This window comes from Heptranchias perlo, chromosome 4 (genome assembly GCF_035084215.1).
Source record: "Heptranchias perlo isolate sHepPer1 chromosome 4, sHepPer1.hap1, whole genome shotgun sequence".
NCBI lineage: Eukaryota > Metazoa > Chordata > Chondrichthyes > Hexanchiformes > Hexanchidae > Heptranchias > Heptranchias perlo.
The window spans coordinates 97,575,055-97,597,342 of NC_090328.1; the positions used below are offsets into that span (position 1 = coordinate 97,575,055).

Genomic DNA, 22,288 nt, shown 5'->3' on the forward strand with positions numbered 1-22,288 from the left:
CTTTTTCTGGCAACTTTGTATGACTCCTCTTTGGATTTAATACTATCCTTAATTTCTTTTAGCCATGGTTGGGCCGCTTTTCCTTTTGTGTTTTTGCGCCAGAAAGGAATGTATAACTGTTGCAATTCATGCATTAGTTCCTTAAATGTTAGCCATTGCCTATCCACCGTCATGCCTTTCAATGAAGCTCCCCAATCTATCATGGCCAACTCACTCCTTGTAGCTTCATAGTTTCCTTTGTTTAAATTTAGAACCCTAGTTTCAGATTGGGCTACTTTATTTTCCATCTTAATGAGGAATTCTATCATGTTATGGTCACTCTTCCCTAAAGGACCCCACACAAGATTATTAATTAACCCCTTCTCATTGCACAATACCCAGTCTAGGATAGCCTGTTCCCTAGTTGGCTTCTCAATGTACAGGTCTAAAAAAAATCTCGTACGCACTCCAAGAATTCATCCTCCACAGTATTATTGCTAATTTGGATTGGCCAGTCTATATGTAGATTAAAGTCACCCATGATTACTGCAGTACCCTCATTTCATGCATCTCTAATTTCCTGTTTGATGCCATCCCTTACATTACTACTATTGTTTGGAGGCCTATAGACAACTCCCAGCCTTGGTCACCCTGCAGCCATGTCTTCATAATCGCAATTATATTGTATCCGTTTACATCTATTTGTGCTGTTAATTCGTCTACCTTATTTTGAATGCTTCGTGCATTCAGATACAGTGCCTTTAGATTTGTCTTTTTAACAGTTTTAGACATCTTAACATTTTTTTGTACTTTGGCCCTATTTGTCGTCTTACCATTCTTTTCTTACCCGGACCCTATTAGTGCACTCTTTTGTTTGTATGCTCTGTCCCTTCCTGACACAATCTGGTTTTCCCTACCCCAATCACTTTCATGCACTTCTTCCATGTCTTTTTCTCTTTAGCATTCTAGATTTCTCTCCACCGGGACTCTTCCGCCCACCTCTCTCTCTTTTCCTTCCCCCCCCCCCCACCCCCCTTTATTTAATTTAAAGCCCTTTCTACCTCCCTAGTTATTCATTGCGCTAGAACTCTGGTCCCGGCACGGTTCTGATGTAGTCCATCCCAACGGAACAGTTCTCTTTCCCCAGTACTGGTGCCAGTGCCCCACGAATTGAAAAAAATATAAGTTTTCTTGTCTTTATTTTCCCACATTTTCTTTCTCTTTTGTTTTAACCTTTTCTTTACTTTTAACTATTAAATCTTTTTGGCTTTTTGAATGTTATAGACGTTTAAATTCTGTGCGTAACTGCTTTGCTGCATATCCAGGGCCTTCGTATCCATTCTGAAGGTTGGACCCTAATAGTTCACATTTAGCCCCAAGTTGGGGCTAAATTCAGCTCAAACCCATTTTTCTAGCCAGTTGATGCTCAGTACTATAACAACTCGTATTGGTGTATTATAGACTTAGCCAGGCCAATTTCTGATTGATCTACAAGTGCCAAACTTATAAAAGTGCTACTCAGTGAGTTAACTTTTTGGCCAACTCAACAGTGCTATCACACCTCCAGAAGATAACTCATTGGAACTGAAAGTGATGAGCTCCTTAAAATTCCATTTAATTTGGAGAGTATAATAAGATTTTAGAGTAACACAATTGTGCATTATGGAGCAATGGGCTTTTCAAGCTCCTATCAATTGGTTACCAATATACCTGACTTAATTTCTCTGCATTCAAGGACTGACAGGTCACTCAATCCTTGACAATTGTAGAATTCAGTTTAAAAATCTTTGTTTTTCTGAATTTTATTTATTTTAATGGATATTGCCTTGGAATAAAATAATTGGGTAATGTGGCTTCAACTATGCAGAAAGGACCTCAGCTTTTCCATGAAGTGACAGCAAGGAAGCTATTTGAAGTGTTAATTTGGGGATCACTAGCCCTAGTAACAAATTGTTGAACTATGGTCGTCTGCATTTCGCATTCTCCACACACTTCTACAGCTACGCTCAATCCAGGTCACCAGCAGATAGAATCACAAGTACCAGTATCACTAAGTATTCTGGTATCTATGTATCACCCATATTAGTTTCTTATTGTGTTGTATACATTACCTGGGTGTCTGTTCCTTTCTGTTTACTAGCTTCATCTCTATGACCTGGCTACCTTGGCTTTGTCATGGCATTTCTGGTATCTAGCACTGCTGTATCGGAAGGCCATTCTCAATACCTGTTGTTGTTGTTTGTTGCCATGCAACCACATCAAGACCTCATGTTCTGTCTACATCAGTTTCTCCTTGATGGTCTAGAGAGACTGTCAGCGTCATTGGAAGGTAATTCTGGAATGGTTGTTGCCAAAAGCAGTAGATCCAATGTGTCGAGGTAAAAGTACTGGGTGCTGTCTCACCAGGCTAAATATAGTGGGACGGAAGTGTTGTCCCTGAAATATAGTGAAACTTAATGGTCGGCTTGTGAAATTTTCATACACTCAGCGTTGCAGTTGCAGATTTTGCTCTAAACTTGAGTTGTGTCTGGAGTGGGCATTTTGAGCTATGCAACACTAGGCTGAAGTGCTGTGGTTACAGGTCTGATACTAGTGGTGGCACCAATTTTAACTGATGAGTTAAGAGTATCATACATACTGCACTGCATTAAAATTTATTGGCTTATGTCGGATTGTTGCTATTATGTGTTGATACCAACATGCCAACTAAGTCTGGGGTAACACTGAATTAAATCTGTGCCATGACATAACCAACATTGTGATGTGCAGATACATTGGTGATTTGAACTTTCTCCTTGTGACAGGCAAATCTATGACATTTTTAAAATTACTCGCCGACCTCCTGTGGCATTGCTATATTCAGGTCAAGCAAGGTTAGAGGCCAGGAAATAACTCAGTTGGACCAAGGGGAGGGAGGAGGATGTGGATGGGAGGGTGGAGAAAGGGCAAGGGGGAGGGTAGAGATGAGAGGAAGGGAGACAGGAGGAGGAGGGGAGAGAATTGAGGAGGCAGGGAGAATGGACAGAGGATGAAGATGCAAAGTCATGCTCTGTGGGGTGGGAGGGATATTCTCGGTGGAGTAGATGTGTTCTGTTGAGGCTGGTTCTGGACACCTACATGATGCTCAGTGGGTGGGGGTGTTATTCAGCTGAGGAGTGTGGACTTCAATCACCTAAGTAATGGTCACTGTGGAGGGTGGTTGGAAGATGTACTCGGGTGAGGCCAGTGCGTGAGAGGATGTTGCTTGGCCAGGGGCACGGCGGGTTATGTAATGCTCGGTGGGTGGAGGGGTGGGGTGGTTGACTCGGGAGGGGGGTTGTCACTTGTTTCTGTTCCAAATGCTGGGAGGTGGGGTGGGTGGTAAGTTTGTAATCTGAGTGTCTCTCCAACCCAGAGCCAGATAATCATCTGGGAGAGGCCAAAAGACAGATAAAACCCCAAGCCAATTAGGGGGGGGAAAGATCTGGAAAGTTCCTCTCCGACTCCATTAGGCGATCAAAACTAGTCCAGGAGGCCACATTGACCCTGATCAACCTTACAGGGTACCTACCTTTTGTATGAAGTAACCTCCTTCCCAGGCGGAAACAGGTCCCGTTCTCTCTTGAAGATACACAGCGAATCAGCATCACTGTTCGAGCCTGTTCCACAGGTCTATTATTCTCTGGGGAAAGAAGAACCGCCGAACATCCAATTCAATTCTGATCTTTATGCTTAGCAGGGGAGGCTATGGGTTTGCAGCCCCTTTGAGTTAGGCACCTTGGAACGGCCCCTCCCTGAGCTAGCGTAAACAAAAATGTTACTACTTTTGGTTCCGTTTGCCCGTTGCCTGCCAGGGGCCAATTTTTGGTCAACTATGGTAAAGTGTGCAATTACTGCTCAGTGGAGTGAATATGAGGTCTGTGTGGGGAGTTGGGCCTGTGTGTGTCTGACCTCTGATGCAAACTTTCAGTCTCATGCTTCTTCTCTGTACTGCCTCCAGGCTTGAATGTCTCCCTTTATCTTGGTGACCAGAACTGGAATTAGTACTCGAGGTTTGGTCTGCTCCAGGTGCATTACAACCTGAGCAGAACTACTTCTGTCATGTACTCTATTGCTTTGGCTGTATAGTTCATTGTTCTGCGTGTTTGTGTGTCTGTAATGTAGAAACTTGTACTAGTTTAAAATTTAGCTCTCCTTGAGAGGTCACAGCGTTGAATTTAGTCAGCTAAACTTAGGTTGAAACGGAGCATAGGAACAGGAGCAGGTTATTCTATTAGATTGTGGCTGATCTGTACCTCAATTCCATATCCCATGATACCCTTATCTAAGATGTGGAGATGCCGGTGATGGACTGGGGTTAACAATTGTAAACAATTTTACAACACCAAGTTATAGTCCAACAATTTTATCTAACAGAGAGTGGCCATAGTGCCTCTTAATCCGAAAGCTAAATTATCCAATGCAATAGGTCTTCCTGATGTCATTTTACTTCAGTTCACAAATGAAATGTGACTAACTTAATAAGCTTTTTATAGCTGATCTATGAATTATCAAAGGACTAACTAATTCCTTATTATCTTTTAATGGTACAGTAATTTTTGCATTTTTGCTTTTTTGCACAAGTCCTTTGACGAGGGTACATCTCCAGTGACGTTTTCAAATCTTCCCAAATGTCACCTGCTCCTTCAGAGACTTTATTGAGGTTACTTTTGCAGACCATTTGGAATATACATTTACTCCACCATTAGATGTGCCTCTTTGGATGCATGTTCTGACTCAATTGAGTGTAATATAAAAATATATATACATACATATACTAACTTGTGATGTTTTAAAACTGGTTACAAGACACTTGAAATTGTCCCAAAGGAGACAAAACACAGGCTTGGTTGACATACGAACATATCAAAAAATGGTGGACGGGGAAAGACTTACTGGTCAATACAGTTATACATACACTCCCCACCCGTCCAGAGCCATGTGATCTCCTGGGAGAAGTGAAAAACCAGATTTAAAAACGCAGGCCAATAAGGGGGGGAAAAATCTGGAAACTTCCTCTCTGACCCCATTAGGTGTTCAAAACTAGTCCAGACCACTCTGGCCCTAATTAGTGTTACCAGGTACCTACCTCTTGTTCAAGGAGATCTCCACCCCATCCAGATCCAGCTCTCGCTTGAAGGAATTCAATGAATCAGCATTCACCACATGAGCCTGCAACCTGTTCCACAGATCCACTATTCTCTGGGAAAAGAAGAACCTTCTAACATCCAACCTGGTTCTTCCCTCCCTTAACTCAAGATTGTGACCCCTGGTCCTCCCTAACCTATTTAGTTGAAACAATTTGTCTATATAAACACAATCTAATCCCTTCATCTTGTGAACTTCAATCAAATCATCCCTAAGTATACCCTTCTCTAAAGTAAAGAGCTGCAGCTCTTTGAGCCTATCTGGGTAATTAAGATGCTTTAGACTGGGAATTAATCTTGTGGCCCTTCTCTGAACCTTTTCCAAATCCTCTTATCACCCACCATGTGAGGAGACCAAAACTGGACATGGTATTCTAACTGAGACCTAACCAAGGTCTTGTACAAGGTCAAAATAGTATGCTTTGCCTTGTAGTCAATTGTCCTATAAGTGCACCCTAGCACCCTATTCGCTCTAGGTATTGCCTCACAGCATTAGTTGTGAACCTTTCGAGATCTATGCACTAGAACGCTCAGATCTCTTTCATCACTTGCTTTAGATCTTCCCTGAAGGGTGTATGCATATTCAGCATTTGACAAGTCAAATGATTAATTGTGCAGATCCTTGTCCATTCCTGTACTGATTTCAGGTTGCCACCCAAAATATTTTTGTTTTTAGTTTGTGCTGTTTATCATTTGATTTACAATGTGTATGCACCAGGGTTCTACAGTATACACTTATCCAGTCTGTATGGGCCATACAGCTATTTGGAATGGGAGCAAATACGTTCTAAAATTCAGAAAAATAGCTCCTTGTAGCAGATTTGAAAAATGTGTTAGCTTGTTGCTGGTTTTAAAGAAAAAAGACTTGCTGATTTTCTGTAGCTTTCAGTTGCTCCTGTTAATGTACAGTTAGCATGCTTGACATGTGCAGACTTTAAAACCTTTCACATTTGCAGAATGATTCCTAATTTCAAATATTTACAGCAAAACAGCCATCCTTCTGGTGTTGGCTGCCTACTGCCGTAGCCAATAGAGGTTAGAGGCCATGTGGAATTTAGGTCATCATTATGGACTGCAGAAAGATGGGTGGCAGTAGAACAGCAATGAGAATGGATGACAGTTGTGATGTCAGAACTTCAGTGTTAAATTTATGGGCTGCTTAATCATTTTTTTTTTAAAACATTAAGCTTTCCACCCATTGGAGAAGTTGATCCAGGATAGTCAAGAAGGCCTGAAAATAAAGGGCTCATTAGACATCTAAGGTGTAGTAGTACTGATTCCCCAAGTGAAGGTTTCTTCCATAACTGTTTCAAAAATGAACACTGATTCATTTTTTAAAATTGTGTTTGTTACATTCACTTAGACACTTTATATAAAACGCAGTAATTTCTCAGTACACCCATCTCAGCAAAATGGGGAGAGGGATTGCATTACCTCTCAACTGATTTAATTGTAATATCCCAAATTTGCAGGCTAATTTTAATTCTCTCCTTGTGTGCTGACTTCTGAGCCGGATTCCCAAATTTTAAAATATTCCATTGACTATTGCGACCTCAAAGGCTCTGTTTTTGGAATTGGGGGAATAAAGGCAGTCTGTTATGTAATTAATTTCTTTTCACACTTCGCAGAGATGAACATAGTGCATACTTTAAGGGCTCAGATACATACCATCAAAGTACAATAAAGTGTGGGGGGGGGGCGTTGATTTGGAAGTGTTTGAGATGAAAAATAAATTACAATCAATTGAGTTTTTTTAAAAAAAGCAAATCTCATCTATGAATAATCCAGAGTGTACTGTATATCAGCAGATAATCCTGTAACCTCCCCCCTTTTTTCCAAACAAACTTAGCAATATACAATGACTAGAGCCCAGAACAAGGTTGGCTTCAGTTCTCAATGTTTGTTAGCCTATTTACATACCTCGAAGAAGTGACATGATTGAAATAAGTGTTTTCTCCAAATGACAGTGTATCTATGTAGGATGCTGCTCATAGGCCAGCCAGCATTTGTTGCATGAGTGTGATAGAATCTAAATTAATATAAAAGATTATACAGGAATATAATTTTGGAGTGCCTTGTGATTTTTAAAAAAAAAGTATACCATATATATAAAGCTCTGCTTATTTTAGAAGAGTGAACAGAGGAAATTGATACAAGTGCAAGATGACGAGATCTCCCTAGCGAACCAGCGGTCTTCCTGAAAGCACGTGCTCTGTTCCTTGATGCAGACTCTTAAATGTTGGCATCTCACGTTGTTGGCTGTGTCAGCCTGCAAGTGATCCAATGGGAAGCTGTGAAATTCCTGGTGGCCGGACCTCCGATCAAATTAGGACTCACTGGAGTTTGTGCATTGATGTTTAAAAATGCTTGGAGAGCCTGCCCTTTGCACAAAACTTGAAGTGCTGCTGCTGGAGCCTGCCAAGGCCTGATCACCAGCTAGTTTTGGCATTTCGTGCATAGTATCCCCTCTAGAAAAGTAACCGGCAAGTGTTTTTGGTTTGGTTTCTGAGTAGGCACTCTTAAACTGGCTTAGGGCTTAAAAAAAATAAATTCAGGGTTTGATTTCCCTTTAGTTTTAATGGTCGTACTGTTGTACATAGAAGTTACAACACAGAAACAGGCCATTTGTCCCAACCAATCAGTGTTGGCATTATCCTACAAGCGAGCAAATAGCTTCAAATTACTTTTACCCACCCTGTTTCCAAATCTCTCCAACCCCTTTTCCTTGATCCTTTTTATTCAATCTGTTCTTGCACGTGAACATACTTGCTGTCTCAATCACTAATCCTGGAAGTAAATTCCATAGTCTCAAATTTCTGTGTAAAGAAATTTCTCCCATTCTCCTAAAACTCTTAACGTTTAATCTCATATCTATGGCCCTTCATTCTTGGTCCTCGACTACTGGAAGGAGTCTGCTTCTATCTACCCTGTCCCATCCTTTCATAATTTGAAACACTTTTATCATATCATCATGTAATCTGCCTTGATTTAATTTTTTAAAAAGTCCAAGTTTTTCAAGTCGTCTTATTTAGATTTCCACATACTAGGCAGCATCCTCGTGAATTTGTTTTCTACCCTATTTAAAGCCTCAATATCCTTCCTATAGTGTGGAGCCCAATACTGCACACAATACGCTAAAGTCTTACTAAGGTTTTATATAGGCTTATCATTACCTCTTGGACTTTATATTCTATATATTTTGTGATTAAACCTAGAATTCCATTAGCATTTTTTAATGGCCTTATCAACCTATGAATTTGTACCTCCAAATCCCTCTGCTGTTCCACAGCACTGCACTGTTAGGTTAAAATGGCTAACCTTGGCCTTTCTCTGTACATTTGGGAGATTTTTTGATTTAGATTCTAGTAGGAGCAGCACGGAGGAGAAAGTGGCCTGGCCTAGGTTGATTTTTGTCAGCAAATGATGACACATTGACCAACCCCCAAAATGCTGTCTGCAATACTGATGGTTGGCACTTGCGTAATTATACTCCTGGTGTTTTCAATTCAACTGAACACAGTACGAAGCTTTAAATGTTCATTATTTCTGAAATATTGATACTGGGAGTTCACTGGTATAACTTCATCAGGAATGCGGAGATCAGAAGGCACACAATACAAACTGCTATCTCCAAAACAGTCAATCTTCAATGATTGAAACCATTTGGGTATATTGCTCACTTGGATGAGAACTTAAATGCGAATAGAGCCCTGCAGGCATCCCAATCAAGGCTCCCTCCAGATTGGCGTAGACTTTGAGGCTGACCAAGAACCACTTGCACCTTTCCGGTCATGTAAGACCTAAAACAAAAAGCTCAACTTAGGCTTTCACACTGCGTGGCACAATGTGCAAGACATGGAAGGCTGGAACTGTCACACACACACCACCACGCTCCCATTGATGGAGTAGGTGATCAATTAGTGCACGTGAATCAGGCAAGATGTATTGATTGGGAGATTTTTTTGATTTACATTCTAGTAGGAGCAGCATTGTGAAGGGAACTGGGAGATCACAAGATTGTTACGAATAAAGAAGTCCATTCAACTCATCTTAGTTCATTCACCCAAAGCCTAAAATTCCCTTTCAGCATCCAGTTTCGACCTATACTACTCTTCCTGAAAGTTTATTCCATACCTTCATCACTTCTTTGTGTAAAGCATTTCCTGACATCAGAACTAAATTTATCCTGTAATGTTCCCTTGTCCTACTCTTAAAATACTATTCCAGATTTACCTTTTCCGTCTCATGTATACTTTTATAAGATCACCTCATACACCTCCTTTCCAGGAGGGAAAGCCCAAGTTTTCCCAGTCTTTCCTCATAATGCAGACCTTGACAGTAGGGATCAGCCTCGTGGTTCTTCTCTGCACTAATTGGTTGAATATCTCCCCTGTGTCTCAGCAACCAGAACAAAATGCGTTATTCAACTTGCGGTCTATTAAGAGCACCGTGCATGTTGGTTACGACTTCCTTGTTCAACCTTCTGTTGGTTTTATTGATTGCTGAACACAGAGTCCGCTAAGACTCCTAGATCTATTTCAACTTCATCCTTAGCTATGTCACCACCATTCATGGAGTACGCATGTTGCTTTTTTTTTACTTTTTATGTGGAGTAGTTTACGCTTATCTGCATTAAATTTCATCTGCCATTTTTCTTCCCTTTTGCATATTTTATTCAACTCATTCTGTAATTTCTGAGCTGCTTCCTATAATTCCGCTGCCCTGCTTAATTTGGTGGTATCTGCAAATTCGACCACTTCTGCATTGAGTTTCTGAATGCAGGTCATTTTTGTAAATTAGAAACAGTAATGATCCCAACACCAAACCCCGGAAAACCCCACTCAGTATTCCCTCCCCCCACCCCTGACATAACTCCGCTAACACATGTTTGTTTTCATATCTATTTCAAGGGTTTATTTGGAATCCCTAATGCATTGAGTTTGACCCATAGCCTTTCATGTGGAACTTTGCCATATGCCTTTTGGAAGTCTAGGTCTAGGACTAATGGGAATGAGTCTTGGTGGTGGGGGGTGGGTGACGTTGGTGGGGAAGGAAAAACAGAAAGGCAGAGTATTATTTAAATAGTGATAGGTTGGAAAATGTTGATGTACAAAGGGACGTGGATGTCCTTGTACACCAGTCACTGAAAGCAAGCATGCAGGTGCAGCAAGCAGTTAGGAAGGCAAATGGTATGTTGGCCTTCGTTGCAAGAGGATTTGAGTACAGGGGCAAGGACGTCTTACTGCAATTATACAGGGCCTTGGTGAGATCACACCTGGAGTATTGCATGAAGTTTTGGTCCCCTTACCTAAGAAAGGATATACTTGCCATAGAGGGAGTGAAGCGAAGGTTCACCAGACTGATTCCTGGGATGGCTGGACTGTCGTCCGAGGAGAGATTGGGTCGACTCTGCCTGTATTCACTCGAGTTTAGAAGAATGAGAGGGGATCTCATTGAAACGGATAAAATTCTGACAGGGCTAGACAGACTGGATGCAGGGAGGACCTTTCCTCTGGCTGGGGGGTCTAGAACGAGGGGTCACAGTCTCAGGATATGGGGTAGGACATTTAGGGCTGAGATGAGGGGAAATTTCTTCACTCAGAGGGTGGTGAACCTGTGGAATTCACTGCCATAGAAGGCTGTGGAGGCCAAGTCACTGAATATATTTAAGAAGGAGCTAGTTAGATTTCTAGACACAGAAGGCATCAAGCGGTATGGGGAGAGTGTGGGAATATGGTATTGAGATAGAGGTTCAGCCATGATCATATTGAATGGCGGAGCAGGCTCAAAGGGCCAAATGGCCAACTCCTGCTCCTATTTTCTGTCTTTCTATGTTTTCTATGAGGCATTCCCATAGTCCACTTGGGTTGCCATTTTCTCAAAGAAGTTGCTGAGTTTGGTTGGAAAGGATCATCCCATTAAGAATCCAGGTTGACTGCTGTTTCCTAGGTGTGATGTGGAGATGCCGGTAATGGACTGGGGTTGACAATTGTAAACAATTTTACAACACCAAGTTATAGTCCAACAAATTTATTTTAAATTCCACAAGCTTTCGGAGTACTCAAATCCTCTTGCAACGAAGGCCAACATACCATTTGCCTTCCTAACTGCTTGCTGCACCTGCATGCTTGCTTTCAGTGACTGGTGTACAAGGACATCCACGTCCCTTTGTACATCAACATTTTCCAACCTATCACTATTTAATTTCCACACCATTCACCTGAGGAAGGAGGAAGCCTCTGAAAGCTTGTGGAATTTAAAATAAATTTGTTGGACTATAACTTGGTGTTGTAAAATTGTTTACAGTTTCCTAGGTGGTTATTGTACAGAAAATCCTCAAGTTTACTCCGGATCAATTCTGTTGTTTTACACGGAATGGAAGTAAGACTAACTGGTCTGTAGTTGCCTGTGTCTGCTTGTCCCAGGTTTTGAATATGGGCACCACCTTAGCCTGTTTCCAATCTACCTGTACCTTCCCATTGTCCAGTGATTCCCTCATAATGATTTTCAGTGCCCCACAAATCTCCCTAGTCTCTTTATCCCAACTATCCCTGGTGATTTGTTTGTTTTGAGTTCTTTTAGCCTGTCTAGGACCTTCGTCTCATTTATATCAGTCATCAATTTTGCTTAGGTCATCTCTGTTTGGGGAGAAGCGTATGCATAGTTGGAGGAAGTAGTCGTTCAGAATATTTACTATTTTGTATGTGCTTTCTAAGCAGGATTTCACAGCTGAACGGGATGACTTAAAATCAACCACATACTTGTAAGATTCTTTTTGGACCCTGCTACCTAGCAGATCATTAGAAAGGAGGAGTAAATTGGACAAGGCACAGCTAGCGGCTGGACTCCATTTTAGATTCCAACTGCTACTCTGTTCTGCAACGTGCATTGATCAAGACAATGATAGCAGCATTGAGGTTGGAGGGTTTACTTGAGCCTTCAATAATCATGAAATCCATAGGTACAAAGATCTGTCTCTGTTGGGGATAGAATATTGCTGGTATTGCCTTGTAGGAATAGTGAATTGGTTCAGAGGGCCTTCTAGCCAGTAGATTTACAGCTGAAACTAGAGGATAATTTCAGATCCATGTGCTCTGAGGTTTGGGACTGGGTCTCTAGGTTAATAAAAGAACTCATGATCCAATATATCTTCATTGGAGTTACATTAAAGTAATGGATAAAGCACGGGTTCACTTGCCCAGAAGCTTAATGCTGCTATTAAGGATCAGACTGAGTATAGTCTAGATGTAGGCATTGGTGTTGATTAGGGAAAATAAGATCAGGTGCTGCAGCTCAGACAACTCCCATTGGGAGCACTGTTCCCTTCAGGGTGGTGTTCAACCAGTTGAGGTGCAATAATTCACAAAGGCTGTGCACCTTTTCAGTCGCTATCATGGCAGATCCAACAAAGAAGGCAAAAAAATATCAGCAAGCATGCGTGCTGTCCCCTGGTGGTATTTTCAAGTTCAACTCTAACAAAGCTGCATTTTATTCCCTTTTAGGATTAATTTCCTCTCGAGTACCAGGTTATTTAATTTTTGGGGAAAATAAAAAGTTAATAACTTTTTGAAAAAAATGCTCTCAAACTGCTTCTTCATGAAAAACAACTCTGGTTCGTTTTGATAGGCTTGATTTTCCTTTTGAAGAAAAAGTTGTAAAATTTTCATTGAGAAAATACTAGTGATAATATAGATTGGGTTTTCAGTGTCGGGAGGACTTAATGTTTGACAGATATACATTTCTTGACAGTGTGATGAGCCTAATAAAAAGCAAAGCTGCACTTGTGACGTTGGTCAACATAGGGAGTTGATCATTGTGTGACAGGAAGTTATCCATAATAGTCAACACTTTCACCAAGTGGCAGAGGTTCATGTTTAACGCTATATATGTGCTTAGAGGAGTATTATGCACGATGAAGTTGCATAAGTTTATTCTGAAACTTGCTGCTTAAAATCAACCCTTTACCTTTAAAGGAAAAACAAAGTAATACTTTTCCTGCTCTTTTCTCAGTACAGTTCCACATGTTCTCCAATTCCTCATTCAATTGGCCATTCACATGTGAGCCTTAATGTCACCGGGGTATTTCAGCATGGGGGTGGAAAGGAGCATCACAGCCAAACCCTATTTGCCCTTGCCTCGCGTCCACTTTCAGTAGAGGTTGCTCAGTGATGATCAGGAGTGGGAATCTTGGCCAATTTCCCCCTTCCCAACCTAAGGGCACTGAGGCCAACTGTAGCCTCAGCACCAGTTCAGATCAGCCAACTTAGCACAGACCGCAGATTGAATCTGTGATCTTTCTTGTCTTCATTGGATAAGCTATGTGCTTTTGATAAGTTCACTTACCTGATGTTGGCCTCCTGATCGAGGTTACCATTTTTCTGATTTTTGCAGAGGCTAGGCACTTACACCTGGTGACTGTCGATTTCCTATGTCCCTCTTTCTTTCTCTCGTGCTCACTTTCTTGCTCCCTCCTCCCGCCCCATTCCGACCTTCCATTCTGTAGTTTACATAGATACATGGCGACTCCGTTCTCTTCAACATTCCAGGAGGGATAGCTTTCAAAGCTGCCTTTATGATTTTTATATTTCTGCCTCCAGAATAAATGTTTAAGAAAGGCGCAAGATGGAGAGTTCATCTGGTAATATTTTAATTGTTTAATAACCATTTGGTTATTTTTAAAATCATTACTGGAATATATTTGGATCCAAATACATCCTTCAGGGAAAAAAAGTTTTTGTTACCAATGTTTTTCAGCATGCTCTTGTCATTAGATGTTACAGTAGTTCCCAAGGTTGTTTGCAGTAAGCGTTTGTGTCTAAGGCTCCTTGTTTTCCTCTGGTCAGCAACAAAACCTATTGCTGTGTACCATCATATGGCATTAGGGTGATGTGTGACTTCACTCTATGCTCACTGAAATAGAAACAAGTACACCCAGTCAGTATCTGAAAGAGAAAAATGAAATTAGTTTTGGGAAGGACTCTTCCTCAGAATTGGGCTTACTGTTCTCAGCACTATGCCGTGGGCTTCACCTCGATGATTGACATACTGCTGTGGTGCATTCTCAGTGAGCATCAGCAGGCAATCACCCTGATGGAATAAATAGCAAAGTTGATAACAATTGTGAGATACGATTTGACCTCACTGCAAATGACTGGGTTTATCACTTAAGGCACTTGTTTTACTTGTACGCATTTAATTCTTTGATCACTGAATTTCACAAAGGCTGTTAATCATGCTACAGCTGTTTAATATAGTTGTACAAGGTAGGCAGTTTTAATGCAGTAATCATTGGTTATTTACATTAAAATTATATATCTGCCAGTTATAGCTGTAAAAACTTCAGCATTAATACATGTTCTGTACCCAAAATGCAGCCATTTTCTTCTGTTTGTCTGCAGATAATTGGTAATGTTTGTTTGTTTAATGTCATGGAGTAAATAAGACAGCATACCATCTCCTGCTTATTGATATTCTGAAGGTAGAAACAAAATGCAGCAGGTCCACCAGCATCTGTAAAGAGAAAAGACAGGTTAATATTTCTGGCATAAACCTTCATGGGAACTGAGAGATAGGCAGTCTCCTTAGAGTTGGGGGGGAAAGAAGGGAGGGAAAGAAACCAATAATCCAATCATGCGGGGCATTATTGGACTGAACGAACTCCAACCTATTAATAGATGACATACAAGATCATCTCAATGAGGCAATAGAAAGACAAAAGAACAAAATATGAAATAGCTAAGACAGCATACGGTATAGGGAAAGTCTGCAAAAAGAAAAAGACAAAATGGTGCGAAATGGGAGATCTACAGATTCAGGACGACTGAAATGAAAACAGAAAATGTTGGAAATGCACAGTAGATCTGCTACTACTCCTTTTTGTCCATATGCAGAGTACAACTTTCTTCATTTCTCCTTTCCAATTCTCAGTTACCCTCATCTGTCTGAACTTTTTAGATTGTGTCATAATTAGAAATGATTATTAAACTTAACTCTTTTAATATATTGCAGGTTTGTCCAATTTGTGCAGCATTACCTGGAGGAGATCCTAATCATGTCACGGACGACTTTGCAGCTCATCTTACACTTGAACACAGAGCTCCTAGAGATTTAATATCCTTTTAAGTCTAAAATTCAGCTACCTGAAGGTGCCAAAAGGAAAATTCATAGTTGTGTATCCAGTGCCACAAAGATTTATGAAGTGATTTTAAAATGGGAATTGTTCATGGTCTAGTTTTTCAACAAAGTGGTGGTACAGTGGAGTAAAGAAGTCAACTCAATAGAATTTGTGTTGAATGCAGACTGCTCATGCCACACTGTGGTGTTGAGATTTTGTAATATATACTGACTTTTTATTTAAGGAAACGGTATTACACCATCCCTTTATTGGATGTGTTTGAGGCAGTTCATTTTAGCAATTTGCACAATTGATCAGATCAACACAAGCTGTCAACTGAAAGTATTGTGAGAAGGATACCCCTTTATGAAATTTTTTAATTGGTGCTGTAAGGGTATCTCCCACATGCCTCTTTCACTCAGTTAAAGAATGATCCTCCCTTCCCCCCCCCCAACCCCGGGCATTAGCTATATTTCCCTGTCATCCACTTCAGCCACACTAATGCAACTTCTATTTCTCAAGAAGTTATTAAATCTAAATTACCTTTCTTCAAACTTAATTAAGACATGTTGTCATTCTTGTTTAGAAAGCCTCTTGAGGATGGTCATTCCTTGTGCCTTCTCCTAGACTCTGAGAGGCTGCATTAGTTGATGGGGTGCAATTCTGAGGGATCACATAGCTGTGCAGTTAGTTCTGGAAGTTCTCAGAATATATTAGTTAAGTTGACCTGAAGTCCCTCTCTTCCCCCGTCCTTGCCACTCCCTCCCACCGGTCCCAATTGGCCCCACCAGATCTTCCTCCTTGGAGTCTACATCCTCTGATTCTGGAATCTGTGCTACCTTGGTGCAAGACAAGCTACAAATGAAGTTGTTACCTTCATGTGGTGCTCATTGATCTGCTACAGCTCTGGACTTGTCTGAGCACAGTCATAAGTTAACATCATTTGAGAACCAAGTCTTCCCTGACATCAACAAGAAGTACTTGCAGTTATATAAATCCTTTACTCTAGTAAATGCCCCAAGTGATTTGTAAATGAGGATTTTAAATTCAATATGTTGGAGGATGAGGAACCAATGGAGGTTGACGAGAATAGTGGTGATAGGGGAGTGAGACTGGGTTTGGGATAGAATGCAGGCAGCAGAGCTTTGGACAAGTGGAAGTTTATGTAGTGTCATGCACAAGAGGCCAGCAAGCAGCATACATTGAGTCTGCAGATGACAAGGACGTGAATGAGGGTTTCACTGGTGGTCAATGAGGTAAGGGTGGAGGTGGGCGATGTGGAAGTGGGAATAGGCTACGCGATTTAAAGTTCAGCTCAGGGTCAAACGGGACAGAGAGGTTGAGTTCAGCCTGATCTCAACCAGGTAGGGGACTGGAGTTGAAGGTTAGCATGTGAAGTTTTTGATGGGAGCTGAATAGTATGGCTTTGCTTTTACCAATGTTGAGTCAGAATGTGCTCTAGTTCATTCACAATCTGTCAGTTTCATGGATAATTGGTTATTACCCAGCTCACTAAGTAGGATTCTCTCACTCTAGTTCAATCCATACTCTCAATTCTTGACAGATGATAGTCTCCCAGGTTCCAATCCTACTGCTGCAATGCACACCCATGATGTAGAATCAAGTTATACTGCCCTAGATACCCTGTTTGCTGTCATGATGATTGTTTGTCTCTAATCTTCCAGAAGACATTTAGAGCAATTCCCGAAGCAGTGTTGAATGGCAAAAGCCTCTGGGCGATTAGAGGGATTTATGGTGTAAACTGCATGTGTTTAATCTCAAAGCTATCCTAGGCTTGAGGCAACAGACAAACTTCAATGAAAGCACTCATCTACGAAGCAAGACAGACCAAATATCATCCTTAGTTCCAGTCCTGTAGAATCTTGTATTAGGGTCATCTTTTTCTCCACTTGTTTCATCTGATTCCTGGAGTGCAAGTCATTCTGCTAACCTCATGATGCCCATGAAAGCTGTAGTTCTCAGGCATCCAGGTGTTGACCAATGGAGAAATAAGGTTCTCTTGATGGCCCTGCCATTATCCAGTTTTTAGCTGAGCCATAAAGACCAGGAAGGCACCAGGCTCAATCTCCAATCTGTGCTAACTCTGCTGATCTAAGCTGGGGCAGTGATAAGGGGTCATACAATTGGCCTCACTGCCCCTTGCTTAGAGAAGGGAAAATCAGGCACAGTTCTTGCTCCTGATTGTTATCCAGCCACATCCACTGGTCATGTGTGAATGTAGAGTGAGGAAAGATTGGGCTCAGCTGTGATGTCACCTGGAGTTGGCAGTCATTCTGAAGGCTTACACATGAGTAATGATGATGCAGTTCAACTACCCACCAGTCGTTCTGCTTCTTCAGGCCGAGAGGGGTTACCCTTTAACATCTTGTCTGTTGAGAAAGAGCATCTGACCAAATGATTGCTTCCTACTGTGGTGGGCCCCTTTTTTTTTCAGGGCACTTCTCACCAATGACGCACATAACGTTAAATGGAATAAATATCTGGAGTTCCTCAAGCATTCTGTATCTGCTGTGAATTTTTTAATTTTGGAGCGTATTCAGCATCTGCTGATCTTGAGGTTAAGGAGGAGCCCTATTCAGGTCGATATCTCAGTACTTCTCTGTTGCTTTTCAAAGATTTTCTCTTGCGGATCATCTCTCATAGCTTAATTTATGAAAGGGACTTTGAAGTTGAATCTGATTCATTTCCTTTCATCTCTTCTTGGGATTCAGCATTGTAATTTATTCACTATCTTGAATCTTTACATTTCTCTGTAATATTTCTCATGTCAAAGACTGCTCTTGCGGTAGCACTAGTTTCATCCAGGGTTGCAAGTGAACTTCAGGCACTGGGACCTGAACTGCCATAGCTGAAACAAAAATAGAAAATTCTGGAAAGACTCCGGAGGTCAGGCAGCATTAGTGAAGAACAAACAAGTTAACGTTTCAGAAATGGACCCTTTGTCAGAACTGGAAGATATTACACATGAACAGCATTTAAAAGGAACAGAACCAGGGGAAAGTACACACCGTAAAGTACATAAATGGAAAACAGGAGATGGTTAAATGGCAGAAGTGATGTCAACATGAGACAAGAGGAGGCATAATGAGAGCAAGAAATAAAAAAAAACATGAAATAATGCGAATAGCTAAAGAATTGGATATAGGCTGGTGAAAAGGGAAGCATAAGAAAATGGCAAAGCAGAGCAGGTTCCAGTGGCCCAGGAGGCTGGTGGAAGAAAAGAGCAGCTCAACACTGGGGGTGTGACCACCCTGCCAGCACGGTGTTCCAGTGGCAGAGGGGGGTCCCTCTGCCATTGCAACCCGCTCCTTACCTCCATCCCGGAAACACTGGAACACCCATCCCACATTACCAGTACTTCCTACCAGAGAGAATATGGGAGCTATAGTTAAGGTCTGAAGTTGTTAGTCAATTTTATGTGACATGGTGGTTGAACTGTGTTGGGTCTCATCGTAAATTCCACCCAAAGGTGATGGCTTAACTTCATCTGCAGCCAGAAACTACCATTCCTTCTTTTCATCCTGCACATAAGTCCCATTTGCAACAAGAAGTTTGTTGTGTGAATCTTATTAGGGGTTTGATCTGGTAATAAATTTTTGCCTGTCTTTCCGACTTTGGGATCTTACAGGATGGTTGTATCTGGTGCCATCATAGCACAACAACTATAGCTTAATGTATTTTGCATTACTGTCACCTAATGGGTAGGGAACCCTTTGGTCAAAGGTCATTCCTGTGCTTAGGTGGCATCTGCAGTTTGTTCTAACTGCAGGTGTTTAAAACTAGACAGAGAAGACCTACCTTCTCCTAAGATCGTTACAATAGCTTGATTGATAAACTTTACCTAGTCTTCTGCTTGAAAGCTTTTTATTAAAAATTAAGCTAGTTCATTGGGTTAATACACTAAATAATATAGTTCAGTGCCACAATTCCAGGCTAGATGCTGGTCTGTGCTGAATTATAAAGTCATAGCTACAATTAGCCCCAGTGTCGTTTGCGCAGGGAAAGAAAAATTGGCTTGGGGATTTTGTTCTTGTTGGTATTGCTTTTGCGGATGTCAGTTGAGAGCAGGGTCTTATTGGGCTGTGATGCTCCCCAGTGTCGTATGATCCACTAGCACTTTCAATCCAAGCTCATGCTTAACAAATAGCCTCTTGGGTGAGGTATTTGGACAATGTGGCGATCTCCTGCAACATTGCTTGTGAGTCAGAGATTGTGCTGTTGGAAGGGGCTTGCACATCCTACACAGGAAGAATTTGAAATGAAGTTTGAAGGGATCCACACTGAGACAGTGTAGATAGGTTGGTCCCTGGAAAGTAGCATTTTTTTCGGCAGGTAAATGAACAAATGCCAGAGTTGCATAAATCCCCATGTGAAGTGGGGGTAACTTTAACTTTATTGTCCAGGTTTAGGGTGTCGGGTTTTTATACATTTTTTTAAATATATATTATACACACGACACCAACCTCACGACACTTAGAAGAAGTTTGCACTACATGCAAAATTTTGTAATATGTAATGTATGTGTGTATGATAATCTGAGGATATGCTGTTGAGTAACAAATAGTACAGTCCATCTAGAATTTCCACTTAACCTTTATGCTGTTTTGAGTTATGTGATAAACATAAATGCATTTGAGTGGATGAATGCTGGGATTTGCTAATCTCTGTACAGTGGTGGTGGATCTGTTCCTCCCATTTATGTGACACACTGCCTCACCTTGGCATGGTATCTTCAGTTCCCCGCTGCTAGCAACATGGGATGACTATTTTTAGTTGGTCAACACAGGCGAGAATGTAGGGAGAGCTCCCTACTCTTCATCAAATAATACTCTGGGATACTTAATGCCCACCCGAGTTACTGGAACAGAAAGACAGGACTTTGGTTTAACATCCTAACTTCCAGCAATGCAGCGCGCTCTCAGTACTATGCTGAAGTATTAGCCTAGATTATGCGCTCATGCTCTGGCTATCAGACTTCAACACACAACATTCTGACAATAGTGTTACCAACTGAGTCAAGCCGGCACAATAAGTATCCCAACAAGACAATGTCCTTGCATTGTGTTAACAGTTTTGCAGTAAGGTGATTGCAACGTCAAGTGTTCCTATAATCTTGTTGGGTGAATCAGATAGTTATTTATTTTTATGAGAAAATTATAGACTTTTAGCCTTTTTAAAAATATGAGTGAATTTCTCATGACCTTGCTCACAGTTAGTTGGAGGATATAGTATGTCTTTTACCTGTCTGTTGTAATAGGCCAAAATGGTGAGTGGCTCACCTGACTCCCCAGAGCCTTTCCGCCACCTACAAGGCACATGTCCAGGAATGTGATGCAATACTCTCCACTTGCCTGGATGGATACAGCTGCAGCAACACTCGAGGCTCTCACTATCCTGGACAAAGCAGTCAGCTTGATTGGCACCTCATCCACTAGCCTAAACATTCGCCCCCTCCATCACTGGCATACTGTGGCCACAGTACGCCAATCTAGAAGACGCACTGCAGCAAGCCCCCAAGGCTGCTACGACCCCACCTCCAAAACCCTATCTTTATAAGGACAAAGGCAGCAAGTGCATGGACCATCTCCTCCAAGTCATACACCATCCTGACTTGGGCATATATCGTCATTCCTTAATCGTTGCCAGGTCAGAATCCTGGAACTCCCTACCTAACAGCATTGTGGGAGCACCTTGATCTCACTGACTTAAGCGATTCAAGAAGAAGGCCCAACACCACCACCTCAAGGGCAACCATGGATGGGCAATAAATGCCAGCCTTGGCAGCGACACTCACACCCCAAGAAAGAATCTTTTTTAAAAAAAAAACCTAGGCGACTTATCCCACCGTGCCGCCAGTGGTTGGAGAATTGGTTAGCTTACATTAGTGTTACATATCAAAATTAATGGAAGCAAGCATTACTGTTTCTGTTTATCTCTGGCGTTGCCACTGTTTTTATTTTTTAAAAAAAGCATTGCTATATCATCACAGACAATGTTTGTGATGAACAAGAAGTCTCAAAGAATTTTAATAATTATAGATTGGAAATTTTGCTTGCCATCCTTTTGTTTGTATTTCCTTAATTATTTACGATGAATCCAGCGGTGTTCGACACGTACGTAGGATGTTTCATCCTGGCCGAGGCCTTGGAGGACCGCGTGCTCGTAGATCAAACATGCACTTTACTAGCAGTTCCACTGGTGGACTTTCATCCTCGCAAAGTTCATATTCTCCAAGCAATAGGGAAGCTATGGATCCAATAGCTGGTGAGTTTAAAATTTCCAATTGTGGCATATTTATGGTAATGTGTTGGGCTAAAAATGTAATTGAGCAATTCTGCCTAGATAGGAGAAGGCTTTGATGAGCTTCCTGAGTGCAGGTTTATAATTTCTCATGGTAAGCAATTTAACTTAAATTAAATTAGATGAGCTCTCGATCTTAAAAAAAAAGCTTAAATTAATTTTATTTGAAATGTGTAAAAATTGTAAAAGCCACTATGACAGTTGTATACTCAGGCTGGTATTTTAAATGCTAGCAAATCATTAGCTGTCATTGGAAACCATTTTCAATCTATTTTTGATTGTTCCCCAAATTGTTTGTTAAATTTCCATGTTTTTAAAAAAAAATAAAATAAACTGGAGCAACTAGTTGGATCAAGTGATAAAACATTCATGCAGTAAAATCTAATGCAATTTATGTAACCTACTGCCCCAAAGTTTGAATGTAAATTGAATTCCGGAATGAGAGATGTTTGTAAGTTTATATCTAATTAAAAATCTTGCACTTGTACGCACTTCCTATCTGCACCACTTGAATTCCTGTTATGTTTTGTCACACTTTTCCTGTTAACTTTATCCAATTATGAAATCCTATATCCAGATTCGTAGTAAGTTTTGTGTATATAAATGTGTCACGCTGTTTGCACGGTGAGGGAGGGGGAGCAGAACCTGTGGAGAGTGGGAGGAGATGAGATGGGAGAGAGTAGAGAAGAAGAAATATTAAAATGATCCC

General features: G+C 41.2%; 1 protein-coding gene across 2 annotated transcripts in view; it reads left to right on the forward strand.

Moving 5' to 3' along the window:
• Positions 1–22,288, forward strand: part of kcmf1 (potassium channel modulatory factor 1) — a 144,328-nt gene that overhangs the window by 97,583 nt on the left and 24,457 nt on the right. For both annotated transcript variants that reach the window (XM_067983367.1, XM_067983366.1), the window contains exons 4-5: positions 15,153–15,254; positions 21,369–21,543. In XM_067983367.1, coding sequence (XP_067839468.1) covers positions 15,153–15,254; positions 21,369–21,543 — 277 coding nt within the window. The remainder of the gene's footprint in view (positions 1–15,152; positions 15,255–21,368; positions 21,544–22,288) is intronic.